This window comes from Neopsephotus bourkii, unplaced genomic scaffold (genome assembly GCF_033783945.1).
Source record: "Neopsephotus bourkii isolate Nb327-2 ecotype Australia unplaced genomic scaffold, CSIRO-AGI_Nbou_v1 NB_1542, whole genome shotgun sequence".
Classification (NCBI taxonomy): Eukaryota; Metazoa; Chordata; class Aves; order Psittaciformes; family Psittacidae; genus Neopsephotus; species Neopsephotus bourkii.
In genome coordinates, this window is record NW_026902018.1 from 4,878,630 (window position 1) to 4,891,305 (window position 12,676).

Sequence of the window (12,676 nt, forward strand, 5' to 3'; positions counted from 1 at the left end):
CAAATCCAGCCTGCATCCAGGGTGTGGGCAGGATGCAGTGCCTGACTTCATCACATTACAAAGGGGGCAAAGGCCTTGCCAGCATGTGCGGGAGAGAGAAATCTGGTGAAGACTCTCTGGTTGGTACTCCTGACTTGATTTAGCATCTAGATAAAATCCAGTCTGACACTGGCCCCCTGTTCTCCCAAGCAGAGCATAACTTAAATGCTCGCTGAACATCTGAAATCTTAAGAGCGTAAAGTCATAAAGAGCTGGGTTGTCCTATTACCATTGAAAGGTAACAGTACCAGGATATCTTGAATACCCTCTTTTCTCTTGATAGTCCATTTAAAAACAGAACATCACCATGTTGTGAATGGAAGGAATACAGAATTGGGCTCCCAGCTCCCCTAGCCACTCCTTCCCAAACCACCCTTCCATGTGCAGACCTTCAGCTGCTGGGAGGTAGAAGGGGGAAACAGTGGATATGAAAGAAGGCAGATGAAAAGGCTGGTCTTGTGCCTGATCATCTGCTTTCTAGTTCCCATGCACCCCAGAAGCTGCAAGGTTGACAATCCTGTCTCGTTCCACAGGAAGATGAAGAAGTGCTATGTGGTGACTGGAGTCCTGACTGCAGCCCTGCTGGGGCTCATCTTGTTCCTGGGTCTCTTCTTTGGACTGCCCTCTGACTCAGGGGACACACACACTTACAAGAAGGCGGCTGTGGCGACAGACGCGGGGCAGTGCTCGATAATTGGAAGGTACCTACTAATTGTTCTGTGACTCGCATTAGTTCTGACACCTCTTGCACAAGATGAAACTGTTGTTTCCCCAATGTCCAGGTGCAAGCCTGGCAGTTGACCAGCACAGGTCATCTCTAAACTCCCTGTGGAAAGAGGAGGCCATAATAAAACCTGGGCTTTTACCATTCCTCACCAAAGTTACTGCAGTTGCTCAAAGACAGCATAGCAGGCAAAGATCCCCATGATCATTCATGAACAATGGGAACAAGAGATGCTTTTGAAGCTCCATTTAGCAAGCTGTCCTCTAGTCCCAGATGCAAATGCTGAGATTTCAGGCTCCTCCAAGCATTGTTATTTCTCATGTGAATGTATCTGGGATGCCTGTCCCCACATGCACTTTGACACATCTTGGTGTTTCCAGACTAGTGTGGATGTGTCTCTGAGGGCTGATCTGGTCTGGAACTGGACCATTAGGATCTGTTCTCTAAGTTGATAAAAGCTCAAAACTTCTTTTTTTCTGAGGAACCTATAGACAAATGGGCATTAGAGAATCTGCCATAGCTGCTCTGATGAGGTTAATTGACTGCTCACAGGTAGCTGAGACACTGTAACATGTCACCATATGATGCCTTCTCTTCTGCTTCACAGGGACATCCTTCAGCAAGGTGGATCAGCAGTGGATGCTGCAATTGCAGCTATGCTCTGTGTAGGACTCATGAATGCTCACAGCATGGGCATTGGAGGGGGTCTCTTCTTTACCATCTACAGCAGCACAGGTAAGAGACATGGCCATACACATCTGGAGCAGTTCGATAACTCTTTACTCAAGCAGGTGATATATCCTGTCTGAATAAGGGTAAAAGATTGATTCTCACAGCCTCTGGGGGAACACACTATCCTCAAAATAGCTGCCAAGAAACTGGCTCATATTGAGCAGACTTTAACAGAGACCACGCCTGTGTATTGAGTCCAGAGCTAAACATCATCTTCCTTGCTCTGTCATTAAAGGAAAAGTGGAAATCATTAATGCAAGAGAGGTGGCTCCAAGCAGAGCATCGGAGGACATGTTTTGGAACAACACACAGCTTTCTTTGAAAGGTATGGCAAAAGCTATTTCATTGCTTTGGGGAGACCAAATAACTCCAGCATTAGCTACTACTGACATGTTTAAATTAAGAATATTTCTTTAGATTAGCTTCTTGCCTATCTCCAGGAGTTCTCACCCAGAAATGTCCTCTAATTTACACAGTCTGCAAACTCTGTTCTGACAATGCAAGCTAAAAATAATGCCCTTCAAACTAGTTATTCACCTCAGCGCTTCCTGCTTTTCACTTTATGAGAATGCAGGTGAATCCAGAGCACATGTTCTGTCTTTACACCTTTTTGAATCAATCTTTGTGGATCAGCTTAGTTCTTGTCAGTTCAATATCCTCCCTAAACACCTTTTATGGTGGCTTCAATTAATGGTTGAAGGGCTCCAGAGAAGAATTCATTTCCTTTCAGGGCAGTATTTTCTAATCAAAACCAAAAGAAATGCTAACTAGCTCTCTTCATGGTCACTCCTGTAACCAAGGAGGAACAGCATCTTGGAGGGGGTTTGCGAAATATGTTGAACTTCAGGGAGGTGCCAGTAAAGACAGGATCGAAACAAACTGCAGCATCACTGTGCAGTGCAGTAATCAATGTATCACAATTGTAGTTACAATGCTGCAGAAAGGTTTTTTGCTGAAGTATGTCTGTGTCCTCCTACTGTAGTGAGTTCTCCTCTGAGGGACTGGAAACTGCAGGCAGCTGTGATAACTTCTGTGTTCTAGGCAGCTTTTCCCTGGTACAGAGCCCACTGAGGGGAAATGACCCAACAACATGAGTTAACAGGAAGAGGATAGAGGTGTTTCAACCTCTGTCTGGTGCAGTCCATAATATGTAGGCATGTTTATGTCGGACAAAGTAATTCCATTACCATCATATGCATAAAATGAGCTGGAAGTATGTGTAGTGTAAGTAATCCCTGCCTAAAAACAGGGCTAACATAGAAGCCTGCTCTATCCCTGTATTCTATTAATCACTTTCTTTTCTTGCTATGGAACACTGATATGTTCCTCATCTGCTCCAGGAGGACTGTCCATTGCTGTGCCAGGAGAAATCCGTGGGTATGAACTGGCTCACAAACGTCATGGCAAACTGGCATGGGAAAACCTGTTTCTGCCCAGCATCAAGTTGGCAAGAGAAGGGTTCCCTATTGGGAAAGGCCTTGCAGCAGCCATCAAATCAAGAGAAGAGTCAATTGAGAGCAATCCCTCACTGTGGTAGGTAGAGCAGTCTCACTGTAGTAGGTAAAGCAGTTGTTGTTCTCTGCAGAGAAATTTGGGGTAACTGCATTCTAGCTGAAAAGTCTTTATGTTTGTGTAATGTAGCATCTGTGAGGAGCGTGTATCCCCTCCAGTGACAGCACTCACTGTGCCTGATGTTATTCCAGCTACCTGGCAGTGCTAAATAATGTGGCCAATTTTAGGAATGTTCAGTCTTGACCCTTAAAGAGAGATAAATTCTGGTCTTTTGAAGTCCATTTGTCTGAGCAAAGGTGGAATTAGAGTACTTGTTCGGATAAATCTGTCAGACAGCAACGTATTTTCTGAATCCTCAGCTTTTCTTCATGCTGTAAGTATAGCAAGCTAATCTTACCTGCAGCTGGGGAAATTGCAGAGACTCCTCGAACATTTCTCCTGCTGTCAGACAGTGGGAATTTGGGTCATATCTTACTCTGCAGCCAACCCTTTCTCAAACAATGCCTCTGATTATCCATTTCTGGCAGTGACTATGAACACGAAGGGTTTTCAGTGCTCCTCCACTTCGTACAGTCAAACCCTTCCTATCTATGTCCAGCCCTACTGGAGACCATGCTTAAGTCTCTCTTTTCCTTAAAACCTCTGGCAGCTGCAAGTTGGTTTCCAATCCAGTTGCGATGTACAGCCTGGGCCTATCTCTTGTACTTCCATCTGGCAGGTCCACAGCAGCACATTTGTGATCCTTGATGAGGGAGTGTCCTGGGTTCAGGACACTTAAACCACAACAGGGAGCTAAAGTCTACCTCAAAGTGCTCTGAGAAGCTGGGATCGAAACACGTTCTCCTGGACTGAATGGAAGCTTTGAGCCTCATAGCTTCAGTCTGTGCACTGAACTGAACTGATTGAGTGCATGGACTATGGCCTCTCCTGGGCATCTTGAGGGAGTTGTTGAGCCACTTGGGCAGCTAGGGAGGGTGGCCTGGCTTGCTGAAAAATGTCAACACTCCCTCCTGTAGGCTTCTCTGAGCAAATTCTGAGCCATGTGGAATCTCAGGTCAGGAGCCACTGTTCACTTGTATGCCCCAGTGCAAGATTTCAGGACCCTTGGGGCATGGCTTACACAGTTCCTCTTCTCTCCAAGAAGCCTCTAGCATGAGCCCTCAGTACTGTGTCAGCTGGTACAGGTACACATAGTGTTGAACTTGTCTCTCAGATCTGCTCTTCTCCATCTCCTTTCTCTGTTAGTGAAGTGTTCTGCAAAAGAGGGAAAATTCTGCATGAGGGCGATATCATGAAGATGCCTAAACTAGCCAACACATACGAGACTATAGCCAGAGAAGGAGCAGATGCCTTTTACACAGGAAGCCTGGCAAAACAGATCATCGATGACATCCGCAGTGTAGGTGAGAAACAGGACATCTGTCCAAAACAGCATGAGTGACTTGACTGCTGCTGCTCAGCGCCTAGGGAGGAGCCAGTGACCTGCAGAAGCCTTGAAAGCGGGTCAAGCCCACTGCTCGAAATGCTGCCTCTGAGAAGTGTGGCAACAGGACACCAAAGAATTTGTTAGCACTCTAATGGATGCATTTGAAACTCAGTCTGAAATGGACAGTGTATGCTGTGCATTTCTGCACCATAAAGTCTAGCAAGCCTATGTGTTTCTGGATGCAGATAGTGGATACATGCTGTTTACAGAGCATGAATCCAGCAAGTTTCTACCTAAAACATGACATGGTCCTGTAAGCTCTGAGCTTGTTTAATCTCTTGATACCACTAGATGGTGGTAGTCTCATATCCTTAGTAGCTAGCATTGGCTAGCTTCAATGAACCTCACCTGAATAAGTCATTTGTGGTGGTCAATTATTGTCTTCCCCCTTCTGTTAAGAAAGGCAATAGAACATAAAAGTGATTCTGCTTGTGGGGTAGCACACAGCATTGGCACCCAAAAGCTGCATCCTCCTTCTGTAAACAGGACCCTTTAGGACTTTGTTACCTGACATTGCCAGTGTCCTTTGTAAAAAAAATAAAAAGATGGATGACCAGAGTTTTGGCTGCTGTAAATCAGCCCAACTTCAAGCTTAGGCTATCTGAGCCTCAGCTGGATCTATTAAGGAATAAATTAATCTCTTGTACATCCATCTTTGCTTTCTTTACCTTGCAACTCTTTAGATCTGCCTTTGTTCCCTCCTGTCCTTGCTGCGATGCAGTGGTGGAATATTGCCTTCTCTTCCTATCAAAGATCACATAAACCCACACTTATAGTTTCCTTTTCTTTTCCAGGGGGCATTGTCACATTGGAAGACCTGCGGGACTACAATGCGACAGTGATAGAAGACCCCATAGCAATCACACTTGGGGAGTTTACCCTCTACACACCTAGTGCCCCCCTAAGCGGCCCTGTGCTTGCCCTCATCTTCAACATACTCAAAGGTGAGTGCCCTGAGCAGTACCTTACAGGCAGCAGGACTGTGAGGGCTCCAAAGACAGCACCTTTTCAGTTTTGGGAGCTGTGCCTTCCTTGACAGCCCTCCAGCAGGTGGGAAGTCTGATACCCCAGGAGGGATCAGAGACGTGGAAACATTTCTCTTCTGTTGCAAACTCCTTCCTACTTGAAATACAGGTGTGAGAGGGAAAATATGCTTGTGACTGGGGCACTTCCCTGATACCTGCATGTGTGGAAACTAACTTGTACTTGAGGCTTTTTTGGGAAACATCTCTGCAAAGTAAAAAGCCTGCTGGTGATTCCCATAGTGCTCAAAACTACCAGAGCTCCTGTGTTCTCTGTGTGGAGATTAGGACAGTCCAGTGATTACATCTGTGAGAGGCTGGGCTTCAAAATTATACCATTTGACACAGGTTTATTTGCAATCCATTGATCATGGACTTCCCTTTGTTGTTCACAGTTATTTGTCTTCTGTTGCCAGGATATAATTTCTCTGCTGACAGCATCAAAACAGTGGAGAAGAAAGGTCTGACTTACCATCGCATTGTGGAGGCCTTTCGCTTTGCCTACGCCAAGAGGACTTTACTGGGAGATCCCAAATTTGTCAACATTACAGAGGTACCTGGCAAAAGCCTTTTCTTTCTGCAACACCAAGACTGGCTGGAGCATGGCTTAAAGTTTATGGGTGACTAAACTTTGTTGGGGATGCTCTGTGACACCTGATATTTGCAGGCACTGTAATATCTCTGAATCCAAATGTGAAGTCCTGTGTGACTCATGGCTGAGTATGAGGGATATAAATGGAGGAAACCTTCCTGATGTAAGGAAAAGCAAAATCCTTAATTCATGAGGAGCACCTGACTATATTTAGGGCTAACTCTCCCTCTTTTCATAGCACTTGAAGCCTTATTAGATGACATCCCTGTGGCTCTCTAACCCCAGTCCTGCCTAAAGTAAATGGACCAACATAGGGGAAGGGCTGAGGCAGGAACCCTTCTTTTCCTAACTTCACACTTTGTGCTTTTACTTCTGTGACTCTGCAAAAGCCGCAGGATCTGAGCCCAGCCCAGCTTGATGAATACCAATTTGCTGTTTACAGAGCAATGATCAGAGCTTGTCTTGGCCTAGTTCTCTCGATCCCTTTCCTCTCACCTTTGAAGCAAGTGTAACACTGCTTGCGTACGGCTTACAGCAGTGTTGATGTAAAGCAATGACAGCTTTCCATAGGCCTGCAATGATAGATGCCGATTATCTCCCTACACAAAGGGCTGCATTGTACCAGCTGCTTTTGTGACTGCTTAAAATGATTTTTGGTACAATGTCCATCTCTCAAGAAGGAGGAATGCCCCTGCTGGAAAACTATAGCTTCACTGCTGGGATTTGCCACTCTTCCGTGCTCTGAAGTATTGGATATCAGCCTCATAACTACATGTCACTTAAACTTAATCTGCTGAGTAACTGCATTGGATTTCTCTGACAGGCGATCAGAAACATGACGTCTGAGTTCTTTGCGGATAGTCTCCGAAGGAGAATCACAGACAACACCTCCCATCCAGTTGACTACTATGAGCCAGTATATTACATTGGAGATAATGCCGGTACATCCCACCTCTCCATTGTGGCTGATGATGGCAGTGCTGTGTCCGCCACCAGCACCATCAACCAATAGTATGAGCTCGGACATTACTTCCATGTAGGCCTTTGTCATCTTCCTAGTGGTGGTTCTGTGGTTGGTATAAAACATCACTGAACTGTCACCTCTTTGTCGGGGTAGTGATGAGTAGCACTGTTGATGGGCACTACTGCTGAGCTTGCAGGTCAGTTCTTAACACTGAGACCTATGTGGCTGGGTCAGAGAACAAGATGTGTCCTCTCTCATGTGGAGTTCACCCACCAAGAAAACATGCACTGCATCTGGATCTTATTATAAGCAGTGGTATCACTGCTGGCTCTGACTTCTCAGACAGGAGTTTGAGCTAATACAGCTGGCCTGGAAGTGCAGTGTTTGTCTTCAAGTGCTGGCAGGAAGAGCTGTGTTCCGTGTGTGTAGCTTGAAGCTTGGAAGGGGGTGAAGGTTCTTTTTGTCCATAGAAAATGTCTCCATCTTGACACATCAAAGCAAATCCTCAGTGATTCCCCAGTGTGCCAGCCTGTGAGTTATGTTGCCTCTGGATGGAGTGCCATTCTGCCCGCTGGAAAGGGAAATAGTTGTATTTAGCTGCTGTGCTGTTCTTCCTCTTGGGGTTGTTACAGGGGAGCTGTACAGCAGGGCTCTGGGCTGCCTTTCCTCTTTGTCTACTCGTGGTATAAACTGCTTCCTTTCCCCAAGAGGTGACAGAACGTCCTTTACAAGAGGAGAGATTGGAGAGTAATTCCAATCAAATTCCAGGTTTGACATTGCAGTAATTCACTTGAAGGTTCTCCTGGATTTCCTCTAGTTTTGACGTATTTGCACCAACTTGTTTTTTCTAGCTTTGGCTCTGATGTACGATCCAAAGTGAGTGGAATCCTATTTAATGATGAGATGGATGACTTCAGCTCACCTTACATAATCAATGGATTTGGAATCCCTCCTTCTCCAGCAAATTTCATAGCACCAGGTATGAACTATAAACTACATTTCTGACTCCAGCTTTTGGCTATGACTTGCGTATTAATGCTGTGGTGTCTGCAAGGTAGGCTGCAGTACCTCTCCCATCAGGCACAGAGCTGGGCCTTTCTGCAGAGGATGGAAAGTCATCTGGCATCCCTGGCAAAAGCACGCAACCAGCCCCTGGTGCAGTCCTGAAGGAGAGGCTGTCTAAAGATCAACTTTTGTGTCTGACTCCTTCCAACAGCCAGAAATCCTTTCCCTGGGAGCTCAGCACATGTCAGATGAAATTACTTAGAGCTGCAAAAGATTTCTTTGAACTGATTTAAGAGGGAGGCAGCAGCAGGAGCTAACTACAAAGTGTTAGATGGCACTGCTCAGCCTTCTCCCTGTGCTGCCTTGGCAGCTGTAAGACAGCTTTGAGTAGATACAGCTCACATATCTAACCCAAGCAATCTGCCTGCTCCACTACTGTTTCCTGCAGACCCATATAAATGCTACTAAAGAGGCTGGGATTCTGCTAACCTGTGTTTTGGAGAGAGACAGGGAAATGAAAGGACAGGAAGGAATGTGCCATAGCATATTGGAGGCAGCTGCATCACAGACAAGCCCAGCTGGGACAGGACTGTGAGGAAAGGTACCCTCAGTCTCTGTGAAGAACCAGGGCTGAGTTTGCATCGCAGGAGCATGAAGGAGATGGGTACAGGGAACAGTGGGATCTCCAAGGGCTGACAAGACACATGAGCTGAGTCAGGAAGGTGGATACTGAGGCTCTGGGTTCAGACATGGGGGCAGGAGCTGGCAGTTCATAAGATGCAGGTGGAAAGCTGAGCCTGTCTTGCACCTCTGACCCCAACAGGTAAACAGCCGATGTCCTCTATGTGCCCCTCCATCTTGGTGGATAAAATGAAGAAGGTCAGGATGGTGGTTGGTGCTTCTGGAGGAACAAAAATAACCACAGCAACAGCACTGGTACGTGATGATGTGGGAGAACAGGTGACACAGCTAAGGCCAAACAAGGTGGGGGAGAGGCAGTGTTTGGGGTAAGGGGCTGAAGTCTGCACCTACTACACCATGGCTATAGCTCTGTTGTGTGCCAGGGGCTTGAAAGGGAGGTTCCTACCTGGCCTCCTGCAGGCTAGACCTCCATCTGCAGCTCCTGCCCCAGCTACAAAGGTAATCACTTCCTTCAGGGACTCCAGGTCTTTTCCTTTGACAAGTTGTTCTTACCACTTGCAGAAGATTTTTGGCTTCAATTTAGCTTCGACTTCTGTTCCTGGATCTCCATGAACTAGTCTCTTTAGCTACTTTAGAACCATTCCCTTCCAAAATCCCGAACTTTGGATGAAAGTTACACAGAAAAGCTGAATAAGACTTTACGCCAGGTATGGTCTCAGGCCATCTGACAGGCAGGCTCTCTGTGGGCTGCTGTGGCAGCCATTCAAATGCCCAGCTAGCCTAGAAGTGAATGTAGGAGAAAGCTGTCTCCTGTGCCAGCACACACAGTTGTGCACATCACGTCAGGCTGGATCTTGCTTTCTGGCTCAGGTAAAGACGTCTCTGTAAAAACCGCTACAAGCAGCTTTCTAGCTCTTCATCCCAAAGCTGTTTTCATTTGCCAGCAGCTCCAAATTGCAATTTAATCATGTGGAAATGAATCAGGTTTAAGGAAACTGGTTGCACAGTAACAGGAGGCTGTAGCTGTGTTTGCTGAGGTGACTGCTGTGTGTGTCAGCCAGCACTAGCTTAATCACAGCACCATAAATCCAGCTACAATAGCTTGATGATCTGATCCTTTTACTATGTTAGTAACTCATAATCTCTTTGTGTGGGAATCCTCCTCAGCATATATAAAATGGCTTGCTGTACCTGTGGTTTGGTTAGCTGAGAGAGGAACCACTGAAAGCATCCAGAACCATAAAGTATGCCTTTAATGATCTCTTGTGAACATTCTTCAGATAACTCTGCCTATGTTGCTACAAGGGTTAGGCTTCTATGAAGACAAGTAACTAACACTGAGGCTTTTTGCTTCTTACAGGCAATCATCAATACCATCTGGTTTGGCTATGATGTGAAGAAAGCCGTGGAAGAGCCAAGAATACATGATCAGCTGTTTCCCAGTATCACGGAGCTTGAGCAGGAAATAGAGGAGGTTTGTCTAGCTGGAGTCTGGGGTGTGTGAGCTTGTATGGCCTGGGTTCCTAGTTTTGGGAAGACAGGCTTGTGGAAAATCACAACGCTTTGCCAAATGCTCCTAGGTGAGCAGTACTGAAGCTGACACAGGTTAAGTACTGTTCGGAGTGTACCTTTAATCTCAGTCCCATGGGTTTGAAGGGGTGCATTCGAACATGACCTACATCTGAAACTGAGGGTACGTATTTTTTTACACTGTTGTTTGGCTCACAAAACTTGCAAATCACAAAACCACATCAGGGCCCCAACCATTCAGCAGTCTAAATCCAGTGACCCTCAGGAAACGCTTGTCCTATTGCACAACCTCCCAGTTGTGCCGGCACAGAGCGCAGGAGGATGCATAAAGGGACATGAGAACAAACCTGGAAATCTTTTCCCAGCAAAGGTGACTGCGCAGCACTGTTGATGTGAGAGCCAATGGCAACATCTGCCTAGCCCTGCGTACCACTCACCTGAGCTGGCAGCTTCCTTCACCCTGAGGAATTACATGTCCCAGAGGCCTGAGACTGATGAAGTATTTGTATATCTCTCATCTCATGCCTCTATTACTCCTACATATGGCAGTTTTCTTCATCAAACTATGCAGAAGATCTTCCTTTAATGAGCATCTTATTGAGGTAACAGCCGAGATGCCTGCCTGCACTGTGGAGGATGCCCTGCTCTATACAAGTCCTGTGTTTTCCCCATTCCCAAACAGGATCAGTCAGCTCTGGCTGTTTGCATATGAATATCAGATGCTCCATGACCAGGAACAGTATTGGTAGCTCACACTAAGCACCACAAATGCCACATCTTCCCAATTCCACCTCCTCAAAAGCAGGGCATGCCAGTGGAGAGGAGGAACAGCATGTAGTTTTAGATTCACCTAATACAGCCATCTGGGTAGTCACAGAGGATGCAGGTTGCGGCACGTGTGCAGCTCCTCTCCCATTGTCCTCATTCACTTCTGCATTCCAGGGTATAGAAGAAGAACTAAGGAAGAGGAAACACAACACCACGCGGGTGAGCGGTGGTGCAGTTGTGCAAGCCATTCTCAGAACAGACGAAGGATGGGCTGCAGCCTCTGATTCCCGGAAAGGTGGCTTCCCTGCAGGCTACTGATGTGGCTCGGCTCCTTTTTTCGATGGTCTAGTGACACTGAGGTGTGTTTGGGGGGAAGATCCTTTAGGTCTGCAACTCAGGGACTTCTCACAGGAAAGAACAAATTTACCTGTGGTTCTATTGACAGAGCTGGGACAGTTCTCTACAGCTATGACTGAAGTGCCTCATGCCACAGCAGCCTGCTGAGACAGGCATGTCGTATCAGGGCATGCAGTACTTACTTCAAAAGACTCTTTCACCTTGAAGAGTTTGCTCCCTGTCTCCTCTTCAGCACATGAACTGGGTACCCAGAGCTTCTGAATAAGCTCATTCGAGCTGCAGGAAGTGTTTCCCCTGCACAGTGTCAGCTACCAGGAATGTCCCTGTCACTGCTAGAGAAGAGCTGTTTTCTGTTGAGTAGGTGGGAGTTACAGGACTCTGGGGACTGGAGTTTTTTAAGTTACAAACTAATAGGTCTGTGCCTTAGCAGGAAGCCCAGCTCTAGACTGGGAGAAGCCTTCACAATCTCACTGCTCTTTCTTTTAACTAAAGATGTTTCTGCTTTTCACTTCAGTTGGTTATTGGAGGTGAGTGTGTAAGTGGGGAAATGGCTTCAAACTTTTTTATATTTCTGTTGAGAAGGTCTAAAGGGAAAATGCTACCTGTAAAACTCTGAGCACAACTAAATAAATGAACATGGAGTCACACATTTTCTTGCCTGCACAGTTGCTCCTGTGAGCAGGGATGGTGAGCCTGTGTGAAAGAAGCTCTCCTGAGGTATTTCTCTTTTCTTCAGTTAAATCTCCAAAACAAGGCTGTTTTTCTCCAGTTTGCTTCTTACCACATCAAACTGCAGGCCTGAAATACCAGAGTCTGAGGAAATGAAACCTCTAGAGAAGGGCACCCTGCAGCTACTTTTGTTAGAAGGTAAGTTACCATTAATCAGACAATGAATGACCTCCCAGAAACCCGTATCTGATCTGGAACAGCTAAGAGTGTAACTATGCGTGAGGAGGTTTTGGTGTTCACCTACCAGCATGGACTAATACTTGGCCTAAAAAAAAAGCCAACGGTTCCAGCATGTTGTCAAGCTCTAGGGATGTTTATAAGTAGCAGTAACTGAACTCAACTATTTGGCTTCTTGCAACTTCCCGTCAGTTTGGAAAAACCTTAAAATACAGAATGCACTGCAGAGAAAATGAAAGGCTGAGATTTTAGGAATCGGGCCTCTCTTTCCCAGCAGTTTCTGGAACTGAGGAGAGTCTACTTTTAAGGAATAAACTACATCATGCTTAAAGAGTCCTAACTTCAACATGGATATTTGCTTCTACCACTTCCACTAAATGAGAGGTTTTTACCACAG

At 46.1% G+C, this 12,676-nt stretch overlaps 1 protein-coding gene across 10 annotated transcripts in view; it reads left to right on the top strand.

Annotated features, from left to right (window-relative positions):
* GGT1 (gamma-glutamyltransferase 1) overlaps positions 1-12,676 on the top strand; it is a 103,693-nt gene that overhangs the window by 48,077 nt on the left and 42,940 nt on the right. For 9 of the 10 annotated variants that reach the window (XM_061370740.1, XM_061370741.1, XM_061370745.1 and 6 more), the window contains 12 exons: positions 573-740; positions 1,371-1,498; positions 1,731-1,820; positions 2,836-3,028; positions 4,253-4,410; positions 5,288-5,437; positions 5,932-6,068; positions 6,931-7,118; positions 7,923-8,050; positions 8,900-9,012; positions 10,079-10,192; positions 11,191-12,022. In XM_061370740.1, the coding sequence (XP_061226724.1) occupies positions 577-740; positions 1,371-1,498; positions 1,731-1,820; positions 2,836-3,028; positions 4,253-4,410; positions 5,288-5,437; positions 5,932-6,068; positions 6,931-7,118; positions 7,923-8,050; positions 8,900-9,012; positions 10,079-10,192; positions 11,191-11,334 (1,707 nt within the window). In that variant the 5' untranslated portion in view covers positions 573-576 and the 3' untranslated portion in view covers positions 11,335-12,022. Of the gene's footprint in view, positions 1-572; positions 741-1,370; positions 1,499-1,730; positions 1,821-2,835; positions 3,029-4,252; positions 4,411-5,287; positions 5,438-5,931; positions 6,069-6,930; positions 7,119-7,922; positions 8,051-8,899; positions 9,013-10,078; positions 10,193-11,190; positions 12,023-12,676 lie in introns of those variants that run through there. The other variant, XR_009728041.1, reaches the window with a different exon arrangement.